The sequence below is a fragment of the Pelophylax lessonae genome (assembly GCF_965119305.1).
Source record: "Pelophylax lessonae genome assembly, chromosome: 4".
NCBI lineage: Eukaryota > Metazoa > Chordata > Amphibia > Anura > Ranidae > Pelophylax > Pelophylax lessonae.
Genome location: NC_138771.1, coordinates 490,026,913 through 490,048,827, shown reverse-complemented (window position 1 = coordinate 490,048,827; position 21,915 = coordinate 490,026,913). Strand labels below are relative to the sequence as shown.

Sequence of the window (21,915 nt, the reverse complement as noted above, 5' to 3'; positions counted from 1 at the left end):
AATTATTATAAAATTGTATTTTGCCCAGCACACAGTGGGTAAAACTGCAAAATCTGGTGCAGCTCTGCATATAAACCAATCAGCTCCCAGGTTTTTTTGTCAAAGACTAATTGAAGAACCTGAAGTTAGATGTGGCCTGGCTATTCTGCCCAGCTGCACCACATTTTGCACTCTACAGTTTTAGTCCCGGTTCACATATATGTGATGACAGACATCGCATGTGATTCAGAGCGCACTGCTCTGCAAATCACATGCGATGACTGTGCATTGCGAATTCAGCCATACAGATTTATGGCTGAATTTGCATTGGATTCGGACTCAACTCGCACAGGACCCTTTTTTGCGTCCACACCAGAATCGGAACGCATGGGTGTTCACACCTATGTGATCTGATTCATGTCTGAACTGACAGTTCACACTGCGATATGTGAACTGATCTGGGGGTGTCGTTAACTTTGTATTGATACCCCCCAGCGATTCCCATATGGCAGTGTGAACTGCCTGCGAGTTGAATGCGATGCGGGAACCCGCAGTGGATTCGCAGGGTTCCTGCATCACCTATATGTAGACCGGTACTAAGTAAATAACCCCCTTATCGTTTATGTTGGATCACTAATATTTAGGGATCAATATTTTGAAACTTTAGCTATTAATGCAGAGAGAGTATATATATTATATATTACACACACACTATCTCACAAAAGTGAGTACACCCCTCACATTTTTGTAAATATTTTATTCTATCTTTTCATGTGACAACACTGAAGAAATGGCCCTCAAAATAACTCAACACACAGCCATTAATGTCTAAACCGCTGGCAACAAAAATGAGGACAGTTGTAGCAAAGTGTAATTTCTTCAGTGTTGTCACATGAAAAGATAAAAGAAATATATAAATATTTACAAAAATGTGAGGGGTGTACTCACTTTTGTGAGATACTGAGATATAGAGATATATATTTTTATTTTTTTTTTTTTTATTATTTTTTTAACTAGTTTTATTTACACTGGTTTTGTTTGTTTTTTCACATATAAGATATGAGAGCAGTTTTACAAGTCCTTTGGCAGGCACAGTATTTCTGTGCAGCCATTGCTAAGATTTACACAGCTCTGCCATAGAGCACAGCCCTATTTAGCAGCGGAGAAGACCGGATTTTTTCCCTGGTGCAGTTTCACTTAGTCCTTATTCACACGGGCATACTACAGCATACACCCGCACAAGGGCAGAGTTTGCCCTTACAGGGGTTCAGCTGTGCAGGCAGTCCCATTTGTGTTCGTTGGGACGCAGAGGCTGCATTGATTCAGACACTGCTCCTGATTTTAGAGCTATGCAGGTGCAAGGCCTTGAGCGTTTGCATTCAGGACCGTGCACCCACACAGATGTCATATTGGGAGCAGCGGCTGTGTCCGCGTGACTGCTGCACCCCAATTGACAGGAATGGGACTGCCTACACTGGGATGCAGAACATCTGTTCATCCCCTTGTGAGCCAACACAGCACTTTAATGGGTGTACACCTGTATTAACGAGGTCTTACATGTCTTGTCCCTTCCCCAACCTGTGATTGGACAATGAAATGAAAGCAGCAGACTGATGGAACTCTATGACCCTGCATACCCCTTGTTAGCACATAGTCCACAGCACAACAGATTGTCACCTCATCCTGCTCCAACCTCTGTACAGGGACTGGAAGAGGCGGATAACAAGTATAATTCAGGTACTTCACTGCTTACATTAAAAAAATGTATACAATACACATAGTGCCCAACTGTCTCTGGTTTAGAACAAAATCCCTCTGCCCCTCTTTCCTCATTTGTTTCTCATTTTGGTCTGATCTATATAGCTATATATAAAAATGCACTAATTATCTTTCAAAAACCCAGTGCTATACCTTTCATCCAATTTCTTGCTGTTTCTTTTATTTGGGCACAGTGTCGCACAATCGTGCTGCATTTGTAAAAGTCAAAAGTATAAACCAGGCCATTTTTTTGCGATTCAGCACTGCGTAATGGCTCACACGGCTGCTCCGTATGTCCGTATATCACCCCATCCGTTTGCGGGTGATATAGGGATATAATGCTTGTCAATGGGATTGCGGATGTCAGTGGATGACCATCCACTTTCAGTTCTGTTCCATTTTTTGGAACGTAACAGAAACCTATTTTTCTTCCGTTAAAAAAACGGAACGGATACAAAATCGGATGTCAGCTGTGTCATCCGCAATCCCCATAGACATACATTATGTACGTATATCATCCGCAAACGGATGGGATGATATGCGGACATACGGAGCGGATGACACAAGTGTCATCCGTGTCCGTAAAAAAAAAAAAAGTGCCGCGGCGGAAGAAGAAATCGGAACGGCCGTGTGAAAGAGCCCTTACTCTAATGGACAATTGCGCGGTCATGCGACATTGTACCCAAATAAAACTGATGTCCTTTTTTTCTCCCCACAAATAGAGCTCTCTTTTGCTGGTATTCGATTACCTCTGCGATTTTTTTTTTTTGCACCATAAACAAAAAAATAAAATTATAAATACATTATATATATATATATTCTTTTTTTTTCCACATTCTGCTATAGAACATCCCCCCCCCCCCCCCATTTTGGCCATTTTGTTTTCTACTACATATTTTTGGTAAAAGGAAAAAAAAAGAAAAAAAATCGCAATAAGCATATTTTGATTGGTTTGCGCAAAAGTTAACGTGTCTACAAACTACGGGAAATATTTATGTCGTTTTTTTTTCTAGTAATGGCCGAGATCTGCGATTTTTAGCGGGACTGCGACATTGCGACGGACAGATCGGACACCTAACTGACATTTTTGACACTTTTGGGGGGGGACCAGTGATATTACTACAGTAATCAGTGCTAAAAGTATGCACTGTTACTGTAATGACGACACTGGCAGGGAAGGGGTCAACACTGTGGGTGATAAGGGGTTAAATGTAGGCCTAGGGGAGTGATTCTAACTGTATGGGGGTTGGGCTTTTGAAATGATCACAGAGACCTGTGATCCTATATAGGGGGATCACAGGCGCTCTGTGATCATTCCAGAGAGAATAACAGTCAGCTGTGTTTACAACTGATCGTTGTTCTCTCTCAGCGGGGAGCGATCGCGAATGGCTGGCGGCAATCGGAGCCGCCTGCCACATGCTTTGGATCTCGGTCCAGAAAAGTCTGATCATTGGAAGAGAGCGGCCTATGTTCCTAGCAAAGCTAGAGAACTCACTACTGTGAGCTCTCTTGCCTAGTGTGGTCAGTTACCAGGAAAGCAGATGGACTAGCAGGAACACCAGGGATTTCACACAAAGGAAGCAATACAAAGAAAAGGATACTTTTTCATACAAGTACATGGTACAGTAGGCACACATCAGGAATTTGAGATGTTTGGGTATCAAACACTTTAACCGCTTCCGGGAATGCCCCACGTACCTGAAGGATGGCCCTTCAGCGCAAAATCACGTACCTCTACATCATTTAAGTTTCCGGGTCTGAAGCGCACATGCGTGCTGCTGGTGACCTGCTCCCACTGTGATTGGACACAGCGGGAGCAAATCAGCAGGTCCAGTGGACCCGATGTTCACTGGCACCTGGCGATCATTCCTGAGACAGGCAGAAGGACGGTCTGCCTATGTAATCAAGGTAGATCGCCGCTAAGCAGGAACATGGATCTCTGTCTTCCCCCAGTCAAAAAGCACTCCCAGTGAACACATTTAACCCTTGGATGGCCTCTGTTAAGTCCTTCCCTGCCAGTGTCATTAATACAGTGACCGTGCATATTTTTTTTTAGTACCGATCACTGTATAGTGTCACTGGTCCCCAAAGAAGTGTCAAAAGTGTCAGTGTCCGATTTGTCCGCCGAAATCCCACTATAAGTTGCTGATCGCCACCATTACTATAACAAAAATAAATAAATAGTTTTATAGTTTGTAGATGCTATAACTTTCGCGCAAATCAATCAATATGCACTTATTGGAATTTTTTTTTTTTTTTACCAAAAACATGCAGCAGAATATTGGTCTAAATTGATGAAGAAATTCGATTTTTTAATTTTTTTTTTTTTATTGGATGTGTTTTAGAGCAGAAAGTAACAAATATTTTTTTTTTTCAAAATGGTCGATATTTTTTTTGCTTATAGGGCAAAAAAAAAAAAAAAAAAAAAAACCACAGAGGTGATCAAATACCACCAAAAGAAAGCTCTAATTTGTGGGGGGAGAAAAAAAAAAAAAAAAAGACCAATTTTATTTGGGCACAGTGTCGCACAATCGTGCAATTGTCAGTTATGCTGGCCATACACTAGTCAAAAAATTGTTCGAAATTCTGTCATTTGGTCAGTTCGTTCATTTTTCGTCCAGTTAATGGGCACAAATAGAACAATCGGTTTTAACTTTTCAGAGCTGAAAAATCGAAGCAACAGTTTGGAAAATTCTGCCGAACGAACAATAAATTGAAAGGTTAATGTGTTTCTCGCCCGAACTGTTTGCACTAGGCATATGTGATAAAATGAAAGAAAAACTGATGTCCTTAGAACGATTTATCGATCCAAATTCGGTCTTTACATGATGCCAAAATCATTTTCTCTCACGGCCGATTGTTTGTTTCTCAAAAACGAGTTTGAACGATTTTTCGTATAGTGTATGGCCACAGTCTCTGGAGCTGAAGTGGTTAAGGAACACTGATCATGAATGTGTGTATATATCTGCCTGGAGTTCAGATTTAAATACTGAATCCCCCTTTTGTTTTTGTTATTAATCGTTTGGAGGGTGGGAGGCTGGATTCAAAAGCACAATCAATTGTACAATGTAGCATGGGGTGTATAGACAGAGTAGGCAGCTCACATAAACAGAGACTCTAGGAACAACCAAACAAATATAGCTGAGGCAAGACATGCCAATAGTATTAAAGCCCCAAAAAAGTATTTCTTCAATCATAAAAGACTCAATATAAAATTCAACACGTTTTGGGGGGCTTTAGCATGCTCTCTTCATCAGGGCTTAAAATACTGGTTGGCATTAGAAGGCAAACTAAATGTTTAAAAAGAAATTAGGGATTGGTTGTACCAACCAGCCATTGTTGATGGCGTTGTGTAACAGGAACAACCATTCACTGAATTCTAACCCTCTAGTGCCCAGCTTACCAGCATTTCTAGCCCTGATGGAGGCAAACCCGTGAAACATGTTGGCGGTTTTGCTTTTTTAATAAAATCCATACCGTTGAATCTAATCTGAGTCATGCTCCTTCTTTCATATTTTTGTTTTATATAGGACACTGAGTGTCTAACAGTTAAGATCTCTCTGGATAGGAAAACCCTCTGAACCAGGACTAGAATGTATCCTCCTGTGTGTTGCCTGAATGAACTTTATGGTGTCACACCGCCCACCTTTACACTACAGCAAAACATTGCACAACTCCCAGCCGAAAGATGAGGCTCACAAATAGTAATTTATGCTGAAAACACTCAAACATATTATTGGTTTCCAAAATGCCCACAGACTCACAGTGCAGAAAAGTTAAGGCAGTATTAAACCCAAAACCAAAAATGTGAGATATTACAGCTTACCAATCATCAGATGTGATGGCCGCATTAGCTTTTTTTAGGCTTTTTACCCTCCTGTATTAGAGTGACCCCACTCTGGATGAAGGAGCACAGTATAGAGTAGCATTGTCAGTCTGGGGGGAGTGTTAGCCCCCGTTCACACTGGGGCGACCTGTGAGGCGACCTGGTCCCCTCACAGGTCGCTGCAGGTCGCCTCCCATAGGGAAGCTGCGGACCCGTTCTGATAGGAGCGACACAAGTCGCTCCGACTCAGAAAAAGGGTCCGGAGCTTCTTTGGGGCGACCAGGAGGCGACCTCGGAGGTCGCGGTGCGAAGTAGCGTCGCCCCAGTGTGAATGGGGGCTTAGAGGTACTAGCAGCAGTGGTATTTAAAATAAACAAACCGAAATCAAACTCCAGCTAACACTATGTAACCAGTTACAGCAAACTGCGTTTTTTTACTTTAGGGATAAAGGTTTTACATAAATAAATAAAAGCTGATAATTGTAAGCAACCCTGTCAGTGGTAAATGGTTTGGCTCTACACTCCTAACGGATACATTTGTAGGACAGCTTGTTCTGTTTAAAAACAACAGACTTACCAGTCAGATCACCAGGGGAAAATAAAAGCAAGCCTAAAAAAGAAAACGAATGCAGCTACCACATCTAAGAATTGGTAAACTGCAATAGAATACATTTTTGCTTTTGAGTTAATTACTGATTTAAGTAGGATCTGCTGGGGGCAAACACTATAAACACAAGATGTATTTAAAGTGGAAGTCAGGATTAAATGAAGGGAGGTTCTTGTAACCCACAGAAGACATTTAGGATGGGAACACACTTAGCGACATAATCAATAATTTACTGTGAGCAAAGTGACTGAACTGAACGGGAATCACAAACTACAGACCCTCAATTTAATCCATTTACCCTATATACTAGAGTATAAGCCGACCTGAATATAAGCTGAGGCACCTTATTTTACCACAAAAAAGTGGAAAAACGAATTGACTCGAGTATAAGCCTAGGGTGGCAAATGTAGCAGCTACTGGACCCAACTGGACCACCAGGAGACACAAAAAACAGGGGCTGTGGGCAAGGCACAGGAGACGGCACGGGCAAGGCACAGGAGACGGCACGGGCAAGGCACAGGAGACGGCACGGGCAAGGCACAGGAGATGCAGTGCTGCGGGCATGGTACAGGAGAATGTCCTGTACTATGTCCGCAGCACTGCATGAGGAAATGCAGTAGCTGCGGAGGAGTCTCACTTACCTGTCAGTGAGGCGCCTTACATTTAAAAATGGCACCGCTCGGCGCCAACACGTCACCGCGCATGCGTCGCCGATGCTCGGGAAAGCCCGTACACGTTCGGCTATTCCCAGGCAGACGGCACATGCCCGGTGATGTGTTAGCCCTGGGCGGCGCCATTTTTAAAAGGTAAGTGAGACCGTGACTCGAGTATAAGCCAAGGGGGGTTTTTTTGCATAAAAAAAAACATGCTGAAAAAGTCGGCTTATACTCGAGTATATACGATAGCAAACTTTCACTTGATTTCAACGCTGGCGAGTTGATTGCCCATGGTGGAACTTTGATAGTCTCTGATCGAGCAAATATCTGCATGTGTGTGTCAGACAAGCGATCATAATACAGATCGATTAAATGTTTTCCAATTGATCATTTTTGATAGATTGTATTTTCAGTCAATAGCTTATGCATTGAATCGCTTGAGATTTTAAAATCATCTGACATCACAATGGGCAGAATCTCATGGTGACGCCCCATGGCTATATAAGAACTGGCAGACATCCGAGATGACACAATGGCGATAGCCAGCGTTGGAGGAGGACCAGGTCAGCGGAGGGAGAAGACAGCAGCGGAGGGAGAAGACAGCAGCGGAGGGAGAAGACAGCAGCGGAGGGAGACAAGTTGGAGCTATGACAGGAGGACATTCATTTTTAATAAAGGACTTGTCAAAAACAGTCTCTTGTTTTCATTTACACTACACTTTTTTGGGGTGAATGGGTATGCTCCATACCAATTCACATAGGGGGGCAGGATCTGGGTGCCCCCTTGTTAAAAGGGGGCTTCCAGATGCCAATAAGCCCCCTGCCCACAGACCCCCACAACTACTGCCCAGGGTTGTCGGGAAGAGGCCCCTGTCCCCATGGTGCTTTGGTTTGGGGAAGCAGAAACTCCCCTGCCCCAAAGCACCCGCCCCCCCCCATGTTGAGGTGGCCTTGTATAGTCCAAGAGAGGAAGAAAGGGGCGTTCACTCTTCGCCCCCCCACTTCCTGACCTGCTGGGCTGCATGCAGGATCTAGTATAGATTCTGGGGGACCCCACGCCATTTTTTTGCTGTGGGGTTTCCCCTTAAAATCTATACCAGACTGAAGGGTCTGGTGTGGTCTTGGGGGGGGGGGGGGACCCTACGCCGTTTTTGTTTTTTCATTTGGCTTGGGTTTCCCTTCAAGATTCTTAGAGCACAAGTTGGATGCCACAAGTCAGATCAGTTAAGATGATGATCCAACTTGGATGAGACTTCAATTCAAATCAATGGGCTCGAATCAAGCCCAAGTTGGACCAAAGTAATGCAGGAGCCTTTTTCAAAGTCAGAACAACAGGTAGTGTTTGTACCTATAGGTAAGCCTAGGATAAGGCTTACCTATAGGTACTGTAAATATCTCCAAGACTCGCACCGTTTAGGAGATATTTACATTGCATGCAGCTGATGTCATCGGCGCATGCGCTCTGAAGGAACCGCTGCCCATGCTATTCCTTCAGAGCCCTGTGCTGTGAACGCCGACTCCCGCACGCGGGAGTGACACCATCGTGGCTCCGGCAAATTAGATGGCCGGATGATGCAAACCCGAAAGGCGGCTGAACATGCCAGCCGTGTTACCGGTGAGCGGGCGGCACTGCGGGGGCTTCGATCTAAGGTAAATATTTCATAATGAGCTAGTATGTGATGCATACTAGCTCATTATGCCTTTGTCTTTCAGGTTTTTTTATTTTTCCTGAGGTTTACAACCTCTTTAAAGGCGGCTCTCATAGGGAACCATTCATTTTTGGCATGTCATGCATCTCCGAAGTAGGAGCGTATGTCGGACCAGTGTGAACCGGCCCTTACTGCATATACAGACTGATTTAACGGTTGTGGGTTTAATAACATTTTAACTGCTTAGAAATTGTTAGCTTGAGTTCGGCTTCAATTTGTTAGTGCATCTAAATCTGCTAGTATATCCAACACTCCCCCCCCCAGACTGACAATACTGCTGTCCAAAGGTGTAGCGCCTGTGTTCCTTCATCCAGAGTGGGGACACCAATATAGGAGATGTGTTACTGGCCAGATCACTAGGTGAAAACGGGGGAAAAAAAGTCTAAAAGAAGAAAAAAATTAATGCAGCCATCATATAGAACGATTGGCAAGCTTTTAACTCTCAATTTTGCTTCTCTCTAATGGGCCATACACACTATACAATTTTCTTTAGATTTTTTCCTTCAGACTTACCAAAACCATATAATAGGAGGTCAGACCTAAACACTTTCAATTTGTATGCAATCAGGCAGGCCCTTGCACTACATAGAAAAGGTAAATCTAAAGGAAATCTGACAACAAAAGTTGTATAGTGTGTATCCAGCATAACAAACAGGTTATGTGCAAAGAGAACAATGCAGCATAAAACCCAATCCAAACACCTGCAGAAATTGGGTATACGGTCTGTGTGGCTGTGGGTAAAATGTGATAATAGACAGGATGTACAGTGCAGACTCACCCTCCTGCTTCCTCGCTCTCTCCTCTGCGTCCTGACACCGGCTCAGCAGCTGGCTCTTCGCAGCCTCCAGCTCTTTCTGCTCCCTCTCGGCTTCCTCTAATTTGCCTCGCAGGGACTCGACCTCCGTCCGCAGCACGTCAAGGGCGCCTTGCAGCTCAGCAACCTGAATTCATGACCAAGCATTAACAACCCAGCAAACGTGATGCGACAGCAGACATGCACCGTGCAACTGCAACAAAACTTCTTCATTAATCGCTCTGTACTCTATGACACAAAATGTAACCCCTCCCCCCCCTGGCCCCTCCACCAATCCGATAACTCTTTTGGGTGATGTTAACAAGTGCTGCAGTGTCAGGTCTTAATGTAAATATTGCTTCTTTTAAATTAAAAAAAAAAATTGATAAATGAAGAAAATTTGTTTTTTTTAATCACAAGAAAAAAAAAAAAAAAAAAAAAACATTGGTGTGGTAACCGGAAGATGCCACATTTGGGTTGGTATTACCAACTTCCTCATTGTAGCTATTTTGTAATAGTTTAAAAAGAAATATGAAACAATACAAGAAGTTAGATTTGCTTAGAGGACACTTTTTTTAGGTTTCACTTTGTGTAAGAAAATTCTATTTATTGAGGATTTAACATTTTTTCCCAGTTGTTTGGTGAACATTTTACCAGTTTAGCGGGGAAAGTATATGCCCCCCGAGACTTCTGCAAAGCTCTTGAAGCAGGGAGGGATGTAAAAGGCCTCTTTCACATGGGCGTTCCGTATGTCCGTATATCACCCCATCCGCTTGCGGGTGATATACGGACATAATGCATGCCAATGGGATTGCGGATGTCAGCGGATGACCATCCGCTGACATCCAATTTGCGTCCTTTCAATTCTGTTCCGTTTTTTGAAACGGAACAGAACCCCATTTTTCTTCCGTTTAAAAAAAAACGGAAAGGACGTAAAATCGGATGTCAGCGGTTTTTTATACCGCTGACATCCGCAATGCCATAGATATACATTATGTCCGTATATCATCCGCAAACGGATGGGACGATATGCAGACATACGGACCGGATGACACAAGTGTCATCTGTGTCCGTAAAAAAAAAAGTGCAGAAGCAGATCGAAATACGGTCCGCTCCGTGTGAAAGAGGCCTGCGGGTGGTCAGTAAAATAATGACAGTCATCAAGGTTTTGAAATCTGCAGCTTTCAGTAAAATCGTTCCTGGTAATCCTGCCATGAAGGTCCTTGTCCAGGCACTTCCTGTTATAAGATGACAACACCGTGGGGTTGATTTATTAAAACTGGAATGTGCAAAATCTGGTGCAGCTGTGCCATACTTGCCAACTGTCCCGTATTTGCCGGGACAGTTCCAGCAAATAGGAGCCTGTTCTGGGTAATTTACATTGTCCCAGCAGGCGCCCGTTAATTGGGCTGCCCGCAAATGCCCAAAAAACCTAATCATACCAAATAGTATAATTAGGTTTTATCATACTTATTTACACCTTGCACTTTATTTCTATTTACTTATTACATTTTTTCTATGGTCACACCTGAGCACATTTGACACTTTAGAATTGTAGGGAATTGTGATGAGAATTTTAAACTTTAGGCAGAAGTAGTGCAGCTAAATGGGAGAATTATTCCAACTCTGCTACTTTGGCCTTAAATTTGAAATTCCCTTTTCAATTTCCTGTAATTCTATCTTTATTGAGTAGACCCCTATAATCTGAAAAGTCGGCGGAGATTTTTTATGTGGAGTGGGTGGAGCTTCAGGGAAGTGGGTGTGGTAAGTAATTTATCGTTGTGCTGCAAAGTGTCCCTGGAAATTTTTTTCAAATGTTGGCAACTATGCTGTGCATGGTAGCCAATCAGCTTCTAACTTCAGCTTGTTCATTTAAGCTTTGAGAATGTAACCTGGAACCTGATTGGTTTCTGTGCTGAGCTGCACCAGATTTTGCACACTAGTTTTAGTAAATCAACCCCCGTCCCAGTCTTTCAATTGTGCTCCTGCGGTGGTGTCACCTTATCACACGAGCTGTTGATAAGAGACTGCAAGTGAAGGTTTCATTGCACATTACACAAGCATGGTCCACTATTGTCCCCATTAGAAAATCTGCCCTAAAATGCCACGCAGCATCAGGAGCACCAAGATGAAAAAAAGGTGATCAGAAGCATTTTAAAAAAATATATATTTTATGATACAAAGTGCACAGCGCAAACTAAGGTCATCCAGTTGGGGTTTACAACTAGCCTATAAGAACCCAGCTTCTAATCCTAACCTCCTAAGTGTTACCTAACCCCCAATATTATCTGTAGGCCTCCAAAAAAAAAAAAAATTCTCAATCTACTTTAAAGATCTGATCAGCATATAAGGAACAGAATACCGGTTGTGCACCAAGCAAACTAAAGCCCCGGACATGCGATCAGAATAGCGTACAAAAAATACCGCTTTCGAAACGATCGTACGATAATCTGATTGTTCGTACACAGCTGTCGTCTGACATTTCCCGAAGGAACAAACACGAAAATGTATCTCGTATGATATCAGATCGTACGATTTTAGTTTAATCGGTACAGTTTCGTTCCGAAAATACAATATAAATACATTGCATCACTTCCGAATTTTTATTCCGAGGTACGAGAATTTTCATACTTTAATAACCTATTTGTTTTTGATATGAAGACTAGCATCCAAAAAAAAGAAAAAAACAAAAACGGAGGGTTATTCATCATTATAATCTCATCGTGTGTACTAGGCTTAAAAGGAGTTGTAAAGTCAGAAGTTTTTTTTTTATCTTAATCCATTCTATGCATTAAGATAAAAAGCCTTCTGCATGTAGCAGCCTCCCCAGCACCCCCCTAATACTTACCTGAGCCCCATCCAGTGTTCATTTGGTTGACTAAAATATTTTCGACGACTAAATGAACACTATTTTAGTCGACTAAAACTAAAAACTAAAATGACATTTTAGTCAAAAGACTGACTAAAACTAATTTGAAAATGGACACCTCTGCTGGCCATTTCTAAATCGGCAACACAATTCCATACAGAGCATGTAATAATAGCACAATAAAGTTTAAACATGTATTGCACCACGCATAAGTAAGGGGAATCTACTAAGCTGCTGAAATTGAAAAATAATTAGAAAAATGCTTTTCTTATATATTTTTTCTTAATAATGTTGGTAATATATTCAGGCAATATATTATTATTATACAGGATTTATATAGCGCAAACAGTTTGCGCAGCGCTTTACAATGTGAGAGAAGACAATACAGTTACAATACAATTGAATACAGGAAACTAGAGGGCCCTGCTCGTATCTAGGTAATATATTCAGGTAATATGTGCAATGAGAGTACAGCCAATGGAGTTTACAGGTTTTGGTGTTTTTATATTTTAGAGTTGCACTTCTGTTTGTCAAAAAGCAATAATATTTTTGTTTGTTTATGAACTTGGTTTTATTTATAAAGACGTTATATATCACAATGGCTATCTGTCTCTGTATTGCATGTCCAAATCTTAATACCATAAACCACAGCATATTATTAGATTTTTACTCCAGGGGTATACAATTAGTTTGTAAGTGCCGGTTCACATTTGTGCTGGTTCACATTTCTGCGATGCGGGAACGCTGCGAATATACAGCTTGTTCCCGCATCGCATCCGCACCCCTGGCAGTTCACACTGCCATATGCGATATTCTGGGGGTGTCAATTAAAAGTCAACGACACCCCCAGAGCAGATCGCAGTGAGATCTGAAAGTTCGCACAGAATCGGATTGCACTAGTGTGAACCACCATGCGATCCGATTCTGCTGTGGACCAAAAAAAAAAAAAGGGTAGTGTGCGAGTTTTAGTGCGATTGCGGTGCGAATTGAGCCATACAAACTGTATGACTGAATTTGCACCACACAGTCATCGCATATAATTTTAGGAGAAGTGCGCTCCGAATTACATGCGATCTCTGATCGCAGAAATGTGAACCAGCACTAAGTGCTAGAGAACCAGCACTAAGTGCTAGAGAAATACATTCAATACATTACAATTTTCCTGAACCCATTTGATTTGTAGTTGACCAAAATGTATAGGGTTTTAGTTGACACGACTAAAGCTAAAATAGTATTTTAGTCGAAAGACTAAAAACATGACTAAAACTAAAATGGCATTTTAGTCAAAAGACTGACTAAAACTAAATCAAAATTTGTTGCCAAAATTAATAGTCCCCATCTATGTCCAGCGATGTCCACAAGTTCCTCAGCCGTCTGGGACTCTCCCGCCTTATTGGCTGAGACACACCTGAGAATGAGATAACGCTGTTATGTGCAAAATCAACTGCACAGAGCAGCTAAGTATGTTTATTTTTATGTATTTGTTTTTTGTAACTTTAAAGCTGGCCATAGAAAATCACATTAAATAATGATCTGTCAGGCCCCATTCACACACTAAAAAGTGCACTTAAGAATGTGCTTTAGTCCACCCCCCGAAGGGGTAGGACTTTGACCCTGATCCCTCGGGGCACAAGGCTCCTGACAGGGACAAAGGGTTTACATAGTCTGCCTAGCCAGAAGGCCTGGCAGACCCCGCTCTTCAGGCAAGCCGAAGCCGACCCCGAATACTAGGTCGGGGGGCTCTCCCGAAGAGAGACCACCCCAGAGGCAGGGGAGGAAGAAACCTGAGGGCCACACATCCTCCCCCTAGACTTCAGGGTAAGCCCGAGGACTCACCCTAGAATCCGTGAAAACACACACAAATGTAAACATCCCTTGTGACAGTAATAGGCAGTGACAGGTACTCTTTATGGAGGGATCGGCAGTCTAAAAGACCCCCGACCCCTCCACTGCACTTCAAAGTATTAAAAAATACTGAAATCGGAATTTTTGAACAACAACAGTTTTTTCAATTCGGCAGCCGTTAGCAGCCGAGTAACCCGGAAGTGGCGTCATGACGTTGCTTCCGGGTAAATATATCGGAGACCCGATCAAAGCAGAATCTGGCTTTGTTTGGGACTCCAACCAGCCGGCGGAAATGCCAGCTAGTTGCTCGGGTCTCCCGATGGCACAGAAGAACAGGGTAGAGTCGCGGATTTATCTTCTGAAAGCTGACTGCTGGCTCTAAAGACCAGTACCGGGATGATGCCTGCAGCTGCAGGCATCATCCAGGTACAACCACTTCTCCGAGCTGACATACGGGCACGTTGATTTGCGGGAAGTGGTTAAGCTCCTACAAGCTGTTATTAGCATTTTTTGTTTCTGCTCCTAGCAACTAAATCGGGTTCTCCTATATGTCCATGCACACTACTTAAGGCTCTAAGCATCTTTTGAGCTTCAGCGTCTAGGAGTGGTAATAAAAAAATAGTTTGTAAGTTTGTAGAGTTTTTTGGAGCATTTTTCCAGCAGAAAAAAAATGTTGAATGCTCCTAACTGCTTTTAAATACTACTAAAATGCTTTTTTTTCTACTTTCATGTACTGCAAAAACACTAATAAAATGCTAATGCGCCTAAAAGCTTCTAAAAGCTACTAGAAGCTGACACAAAAACTCTCATCAGCATTTTTTATCCAGCGTTTTTTCCTAGCTTTTTTTTTTGAGCTTATAAAAAATGCTAGTGTGCATGGAGCCTTTGCCCGGTTCACACTGGTGCAATGCGGGAAAATCCTGCAATCGCGCACTGATGGACATCCACAAACCACTCAATGTCAATGTAAAGTTAATGACACCCCCGGATCGGTTAGCAGATCGCAGTGTGAACTGTCCAATGGTGCAGTAATCAGATCGCATAGGTGTGAACACCCATGTGATCCGATTCCAGTGCGAACCAAAAAAAGGGTCCTGCACCATTTTGGTGTGAACGCAATGTAATCTCAGCCAGTTTGTGAGGCTGAAGTCACATCGCACGTGATCTGCGCGTCAATGCGGCGCAAATCACATGCGATGTCTGATCGCACAAGTGTGAACCCAGCCTTACAGCTGAGAGTGGAAGCAGAGACAGACATAAAGGAATAAAGTCAGAGCACTTTTGAAGAACCACAGATGATACATTGTACAGTATATGCTGGCTAGTGACATGACAGAGGGCTCAGGCTTACCTGTCTGGACAGGTCCTCTTGTATAGCAGTAGAATGGTGCAGCTGAGCGCAGAGGTGTCTCTCTTGTCCCTCGGCTTCCTCTAACTGCTGTCTGGTTGCTTCCAGCTCATGAGCCCTGTACAGGCGGAGAGGGGAAACCACACGTCAGTGACATTTTATGAACCGGAGGCGGAGGATGCCTCACACCTGGATCGTGTTCTCCGAGCTGCACTCGCACGCTGATGTCATATGCAAAAAGCGGATAAAACAAACACAGCAACTCTCAATAGCCAAGCTTATCAACACACAAATCCACATTGAGGATGTGAATATACCCGCGCTTAGAAATAAATTAGGTGAAATAAAGAATGGCTGATATAAGGCTGCTGCTGATAGTAAAGGTGTATATTCCTTTAAGATGATAATAGTGCATGTATCAGCGCTGCTCCACAGTATGTGTATATAAATAGAGCGCCCAGTGCAAATATTATATCACCAAATAAATGAATATGCAAATCAAATATATAAATATCAATACTGTACCAAAAATTGTGATAAGTTATACATACCCATAACAATGAATATATAAAAATTCATATATAAAGAGCCAAGTGAAACAAACTTTGCACTTTATATATTCATTGTTGTGTGTATGTATAACTTATCACAATTTTTGGTACAGTATTGATATTTATATAGGTTATACATACCCATAACAATGAATATATAAAGAGCCAAGTGAAACAAACTTGGCACTTTATATATTCCTTTTTATATATTCATTGTTGTGTGTATGTATATCTTATCACAATTTTGGTACAGTATTGATATTTATATAAGTTATACATACCCATAACAATGAATATATAAAAATGTATAAAGTGCCAAGTGAAAGAAACTTGGCACTTTATTTGTATATTAATTTATATATTCATTGTTGTGTGTATGTATAACTTATATAATTATCAATACTGTACCAAAAATTGTGATACGTTATACATATACACAACAATGAATATATAAAGTGCCAAGTTTCTTTCACTTGGCACTTTATATATTCATTGTTATGGGTATGTATAATTTATCACAATTTTTGGTACAGTATTGATATTTATATATTTGATTTGCATATTTATTTATTTGGTGATATAGTATTTGCATTGCGCACTTTATATACACATTGTATGGGAAAGAAAGGAGGGGCTGGAGGGACTTTAAGGGGTACCGTCTACTGCCCAATAGTGTAGTAAAACGAACCAAGTAGAGTAAAATACCAAAATGTTATTACATACAACAAACTTGTTTAAAATGTAATGTCAAAAAATGTGCATAGACAGTACAGCATAAAAATGCATATGTAAATTGAGGACAGCTACATGGTATATAGTACACAGGCTACATCAAACATGAGACATATCAAAGGATAATGCCCTCACTGACTAGGCAGCATAGTCAGATAAGTGTAGCTCCTGTGGTGCCCAGGATGCCCGACATGTTTTGCAGAAACCTGCTTCTTCAGGGGCGAAAGATGGTGAAAAAAGTCCCTCCAGCCCCTCCTTTTTCCCATACCATATCTACTCACTTTGGGACGTAGGTACCTAGTATTGATTAGTCTATCCCATTCCGAGCTTATCCAATTAAATATATACACATACTGTGGAGCAGCGCCGATACATACACTATCAACACAAATACACATGGCACGATAGGATAGATATAGATAGAGATAGATCATTTTCATAGGCGTGCACACAGGGTGTGCCAGTTGTGCCTGGGCACGCCCTTATCACCCTGTGAGGTGATCATTCCTCCTGCATCCTGGCACCCCCTGTGCCCCCCCCCCCTGCAGTGCTGCCTGCTTCCCTCCTCTCCTCCCCTGCCCGCTGCTGCAAGGGATGTTTCAGAATGGATGAATGAATACTGCAAGTGGTCTGTACAACTCCTGTGTTCATTCCTAACTGAAGCATAGTTAACTATTTACTATGCCTCAGTTTGTAAATAAGCAGGAAACTGCTCAGCACAGAGAACTTCCCATTCATTCACTATCCAGTGCAGCTGGGCACTGCAGAGGAAGAGACTAAGGAAGCTCTGTTTGCAGTCCCTTGATATTTCACCAAAGCCCCCAAACAAGGCTCCTAATAAAAAAAAAATTGTAAAAATAAAAAACTACTGACACCTATCTCATAATTGCCAACATTTAAAAAAAATTCCAGGGACACTTTGCAGCACAGCTATCAATTACTTACCACACCCACTTCCCTGAAGCTCCGCCCACTCTGCATAATTAATCTCGCCTACTTATCAGATTATAGAGTCTACTCAATAGAGAGAATTACAGGAAATTACCAGGGTCGGCGTTAGGGGGGGGGGGGGGGGCAACCTGGGAAACTGCCCAGGGCCCCCGAATATCCAGGGGCCCCGTGTCACTGACACTGTCAGCAGCGGGCTCCAGGGCCGGACTGGCCGCTTTAAGACAAGTCCGCCCGCAGAGCCGCTTTAAGAATTGATCGCCGCTGCAATGATTGGGGCCGCTCGTCGGTCGCCGCTGATGATGGTTGCTGCCCCGCCCCCTCCCCCCGCTGGGCTCCATATCTTCTACGTCAGCCGCTGTGAGCGGCGTGACGTCACGAGGCGGCTGCCCCTGCGCGGCGGATCGCTGGCGGTGCTGGTGCATCATGCGTGAGGCGAGCTGACTGGCTGAGGCGGCTGCTGAAGAATGTCTGTCACTGCGCCGACAAGATGATCCCTCCTCCTGTGACACAGACGATACGTCACGCGCTAGCATGTGATGTGATCGCAGGCGAGGGGGCTTACTGAGGGGTCTGTCTGTACTGGGAGGGGCTTACTAAGGGGTCTGTAGTGGGAGGGGGGCTTACTGGGGGTCTCTACTGGGAGGGGGGCTTACTGAAGGGTCTGTCTGTACTGGGAGGGGGGCTTACTAAGGGGGTCTGTAGACTGTACTGGGAAAGGCTTACTAAGGGGTCTGTACTGGGAGGGGCTTATTAAGGGGTCTGTACTGGGAGGGGGCTTATTAAGGGGTCTGTAGTGGGAGGGGGGCTTACTGGGGGGTCTGTACTGGGAGGGGGGCTTACTGGGGGGGGTCTGTACTGGGAGGGGGGCTTACTGAGGGGTCTGTCTGTACTGGGAGGGGGGCTTGCTGAGGGGTCTGTACTGGGAGGGGGCTTGCTGAGGGGTCTGTACTGGGAGGGGGTCTGTACTGGGTGGGGGGCTTGCTGGGGGGTCTGTACTGGGAGGGGGGCTTGCTGAGGGGTCTGTACTGGGAGGGGGGCTTGCTGAGGGGTCTGTACTGGGAGGGGGGCTTGCTGAGGGGTCTGTACTGGGAGGGGGTCTGTACTGGGTGGGGGGCTTGCTGGGGGGTCTGTACTGGGAGGGGGGCTTACTGAGGGGTCTGTACTGGGAGGGGGGCTTACTGGGGGTCTATACTGGGAGGGGGGCTTACTGAGGGGTCTGTACTGGTAGGGGGGCTTACTAAGGGGTCTGTACTGGGAGGGGGGCTGACAGAGGGGTCTGTACTGGGAGGGGGTCTGTACTGGGAGGGGGGCTTACTGGGGGTCTGTACTGAGAGGGGGGCTTGCTGAGGGGTCTGTACTGGGAGGGGGGCTTACTGGGGGTCTATACTGGGAGGGGAGCTTACTGAGGGGGTCTGTACTGGTAGGGGGGCTTACTAAGGGGTCTGTACTGGGAGGGGGCTTACTGAGGGGTCTGTACTGGGAGGGGGCTTACTGGGGGGGTCTATACTGGTAGGGGGGCTTACTGGGGGTCTATACTGGGAGGGGGTCTTACTGAGGGGTCTGTACTGGGAGGGGGGCTGACTGAGGGGTCTGTATTGGGAGGGGGGCTGACTGAGGGGTCTGTACTGGGAGGGGGGCTGCCGGAGGGCCTGTCCTGGGAGGGGGGCTTACTGAGGGGTCTGTACTGAGAGGGGGGCTTACTGAGGGGTCTGTACTGAGAGGGGGGCTTGCTGAGGGGTCTGTACTGAGAGGGGGGCTTGCTGAGGGGTCTGTACTGGGAGGGGGTCTGTACTGGGCGGGGGGCTTGCTGGGGGGTCTGTACTGGGAGGGGGGCTTACTGAGGGGTCTGTACTGGGAGGGGGGCTTACTGGGGGTCTATACTGGGAGGGGGGCTTACTAAGGGGTCTGTACTGGGAGGGGGGCTTACTAAGGGGTCTGTACTGGGAGGGGGGCTTACTGGGGGTCTATACTGGGAGGGGGGCTGACTAAGGGGTCTGTACTGGGAGGGGGCTTACTGAGGGGTCTGTACTGGGAGGGGGGCTTACTGAGGGGTCTGTACTGGGAGGGGGGCTTGCTGAGGGGTCTGTACTGGGAGGGGGGCTTGCTGAGGGGTCTGTACTGGGAGGGGGGCTTGCTGAGGGGTCTGTACTGGGAGGGGGGCTTGCTGAGGGGTCTATACTGGGAGGGGGGCTTACTGGGGGGTCTATACTGGTAGGGGGGCTTACTGAGGGGTCTGTACTGGAGGGAGGCTGCCGGAGGGCCTGTCCTGGGAGGGGGGCTTACTGAGGGGTCTGTACTGGGAGGGGGGCTGACTGAGGGGTCTGTACTGGGAGGGGGGCTGCCGGAGGGCCTGTCCTGGGAGGGGGGCTTACTGAGGGGTCTGTACTGAGAGGGGGGCTTGCTGAGGGGTCTGTGCTGGGAGGGGGGCTTGCTGAGGGGTCTGTACTGGGAGGGGGTCTGTACTGGGCAGGGGGCTTACTGGGGGGTCTGTACTGGGAGGGGGGCTTGCTGAGGGGTCTGTACTGGGAGGGGGCTTACTGAGGGGTCTGTACTGGGAGGGGGGCTTACTGGGGGTCTATACTGGGAGGGGGGCTTACTGAGGAGTCTGTACTGGTAGGGGGGCTTACTGAGGGGTCTGTACTGGGAGGGGGTCTGTACTGGGAGGGGGGCTTACTGGGGGGTCTGTACTGAGAGGGGGGCTTGCTGAGGGGTCTGTACTGAGAGGGGGGCTTGCTGAGGGGTCTGTACTGGGAGGGGGGCTTGCTGAGGGGTCTGTACTGGGAGGGGGGCTTGCTGAGGGGTCTGTACTGGGAGGGGGGCTTGCTGAGGGGTCTGTTCTGGGAGGGGGGCTTGCTGGGGGGGTCTGTACTGGGAGGGGGGCTTGCTGGGGGGTCTGTACTGGGAGGGGGGCTTGCTGAGGGGTCTGTACTGGGAGGGGGGCTTGCTGAGGGGTCTGTACTGGGAGGGGGGCTTGCTGAGGGGTCTATACTGGGAGGGGGCTTACTGGGGGGTCTGTTCTGGGAGGGGGGCTTGCTGAGGGGGTCTGTACTGGGAGGGGGGCTTGCTGAGGGGGTCTGTACTGGGAGGGGGGCTTGCTGGGGGGTCTGTACTGGGAGGGGGGCTTGCTGAGGGGTCTGTACTGGGAGGGGGGCTTGCTGGGGGGTCTGTACTGGGAGGGGGGCTTACTGAGGGGTCTGTATTGTATTAGGGGGAGGGGGGGATCAGCATTGAATTAGGGGGAGGGGGATCAGCATTTTATTAGGGGGGAGGGACGTTGCGCTGAAAAAATGGATTTTTGTAAGAACTTACCGTAAAATCCTTTTCTCTTAAGCTCATTGACAGACGTAGTCTTCTTGATTCTCAAGAGCTGGGTTATGTTGTCTCCGCAGGAGTAGGACTAGGCAGAATGACAAAACGTTCTGGCTCCACCCTAGGGGCAGTCCCTGAGGGTATATCCTCCCTCTCTCTGCTACAGGGAATCAGTTCTGTTTAAAGCAGTACAGAGAATTTAACCCAACCCAACTCAATGATAGAGGGGCGGGTACTACGTCTGTCAATGAGCTTAAGAGAAAAGGATTTTACGGTAAGTTCTTACAAAAATCCATTTTTCTCTATCGCTCATTGACAGACGTAGTCTTCTTGATTCTCAAGAGCTGGGACATCCAGAAGCAGTGCCACAAATGAGGGGTGGGATTGACAAAATCAAATCCAATCTAGAAGGCCCAACCGGTGCCAAACTAGAAGTTTTAAAGGCTCATTATAAACAAAGAATGAGGCTAAAGAAAAAATTTTCCAACGGAAAAAAACCCTCGAGGTAGACCACTGGTCTCCTCAAATTGCGGCCTGCAAAACCTTGCGGCCAAATGAGGCATCAGACGATGCCATTACATCAACTTTATAATGTTTAGAGAAGGTATGCACCGACGACCAGGTAGCCGCCTTGCACACCTGGACCACTGACGCCTGATGGCGAAAGGCCCATGACGCACTAAGTGCCCGAGTGGAGTGCGCCTTAACAGGGAACGGGGGCTCCCGACCCTTAATAGAATAAGCCTGCACTACCGTCTGTCTGATCCATCTGGAACTGGTCGCGGCAGATGCAGGTAACCCCTTTTTGGGTCCATCTGGGATCACAAAAAGTGAATCCGTCTTGCGAAACGAGTCTGTCGTTTTCAAGTATACCCTGATCGCCCGGACCACATCCAAGGAGTGCAAAGCAAATTCCCGAGGATGACTGGGCTTAGGACACAGGGAAGGTAATACAATTTCTTCATTCAGATGAAATTCTGAAAC

At 45.5% G+C, this 21,915-nt stretch overlaps 2 protein-coding genes across 2 annotated transcripts in view; both read right to left on the bottom strand.

The window, feature by feature from the left end:
* ETFRF1 (electron transfer flavoprotein regulatory factor 1) overlaps positions 1-21,915 on the bottom strand; it is a 305,885-nt gene that overhangs the window by 191,091 nt on the left and 92,879 nt on the right. The gene's annotated exons all lie outside the window — the stretch shown is intronic.
* Positions 1-21,915, bottom strand: part of LOC309554427 (inositol 1,4,5-triphosphate receptor associated 2-like) — a 224,196-nt gene that overhangs the window by 120,252 nt on the left and 82,029 nt on the right. The window contains exons 14-15 of the mRNA XM_082256145.1: positions 15,392-15,506; positions 9,312-9,474 (exon numbers count right to left, since the gene is read on the bottom strand). Of these exons, the coding sequence (XP_082112271.1) occupies positions 9,312-9,474; positions 15,392-15,506 (278 nt within the window). The remainder of the gene's footprint in view (positions 1-9,311; positions 9,475-15,391; positions 15,507-21,915) is intronic.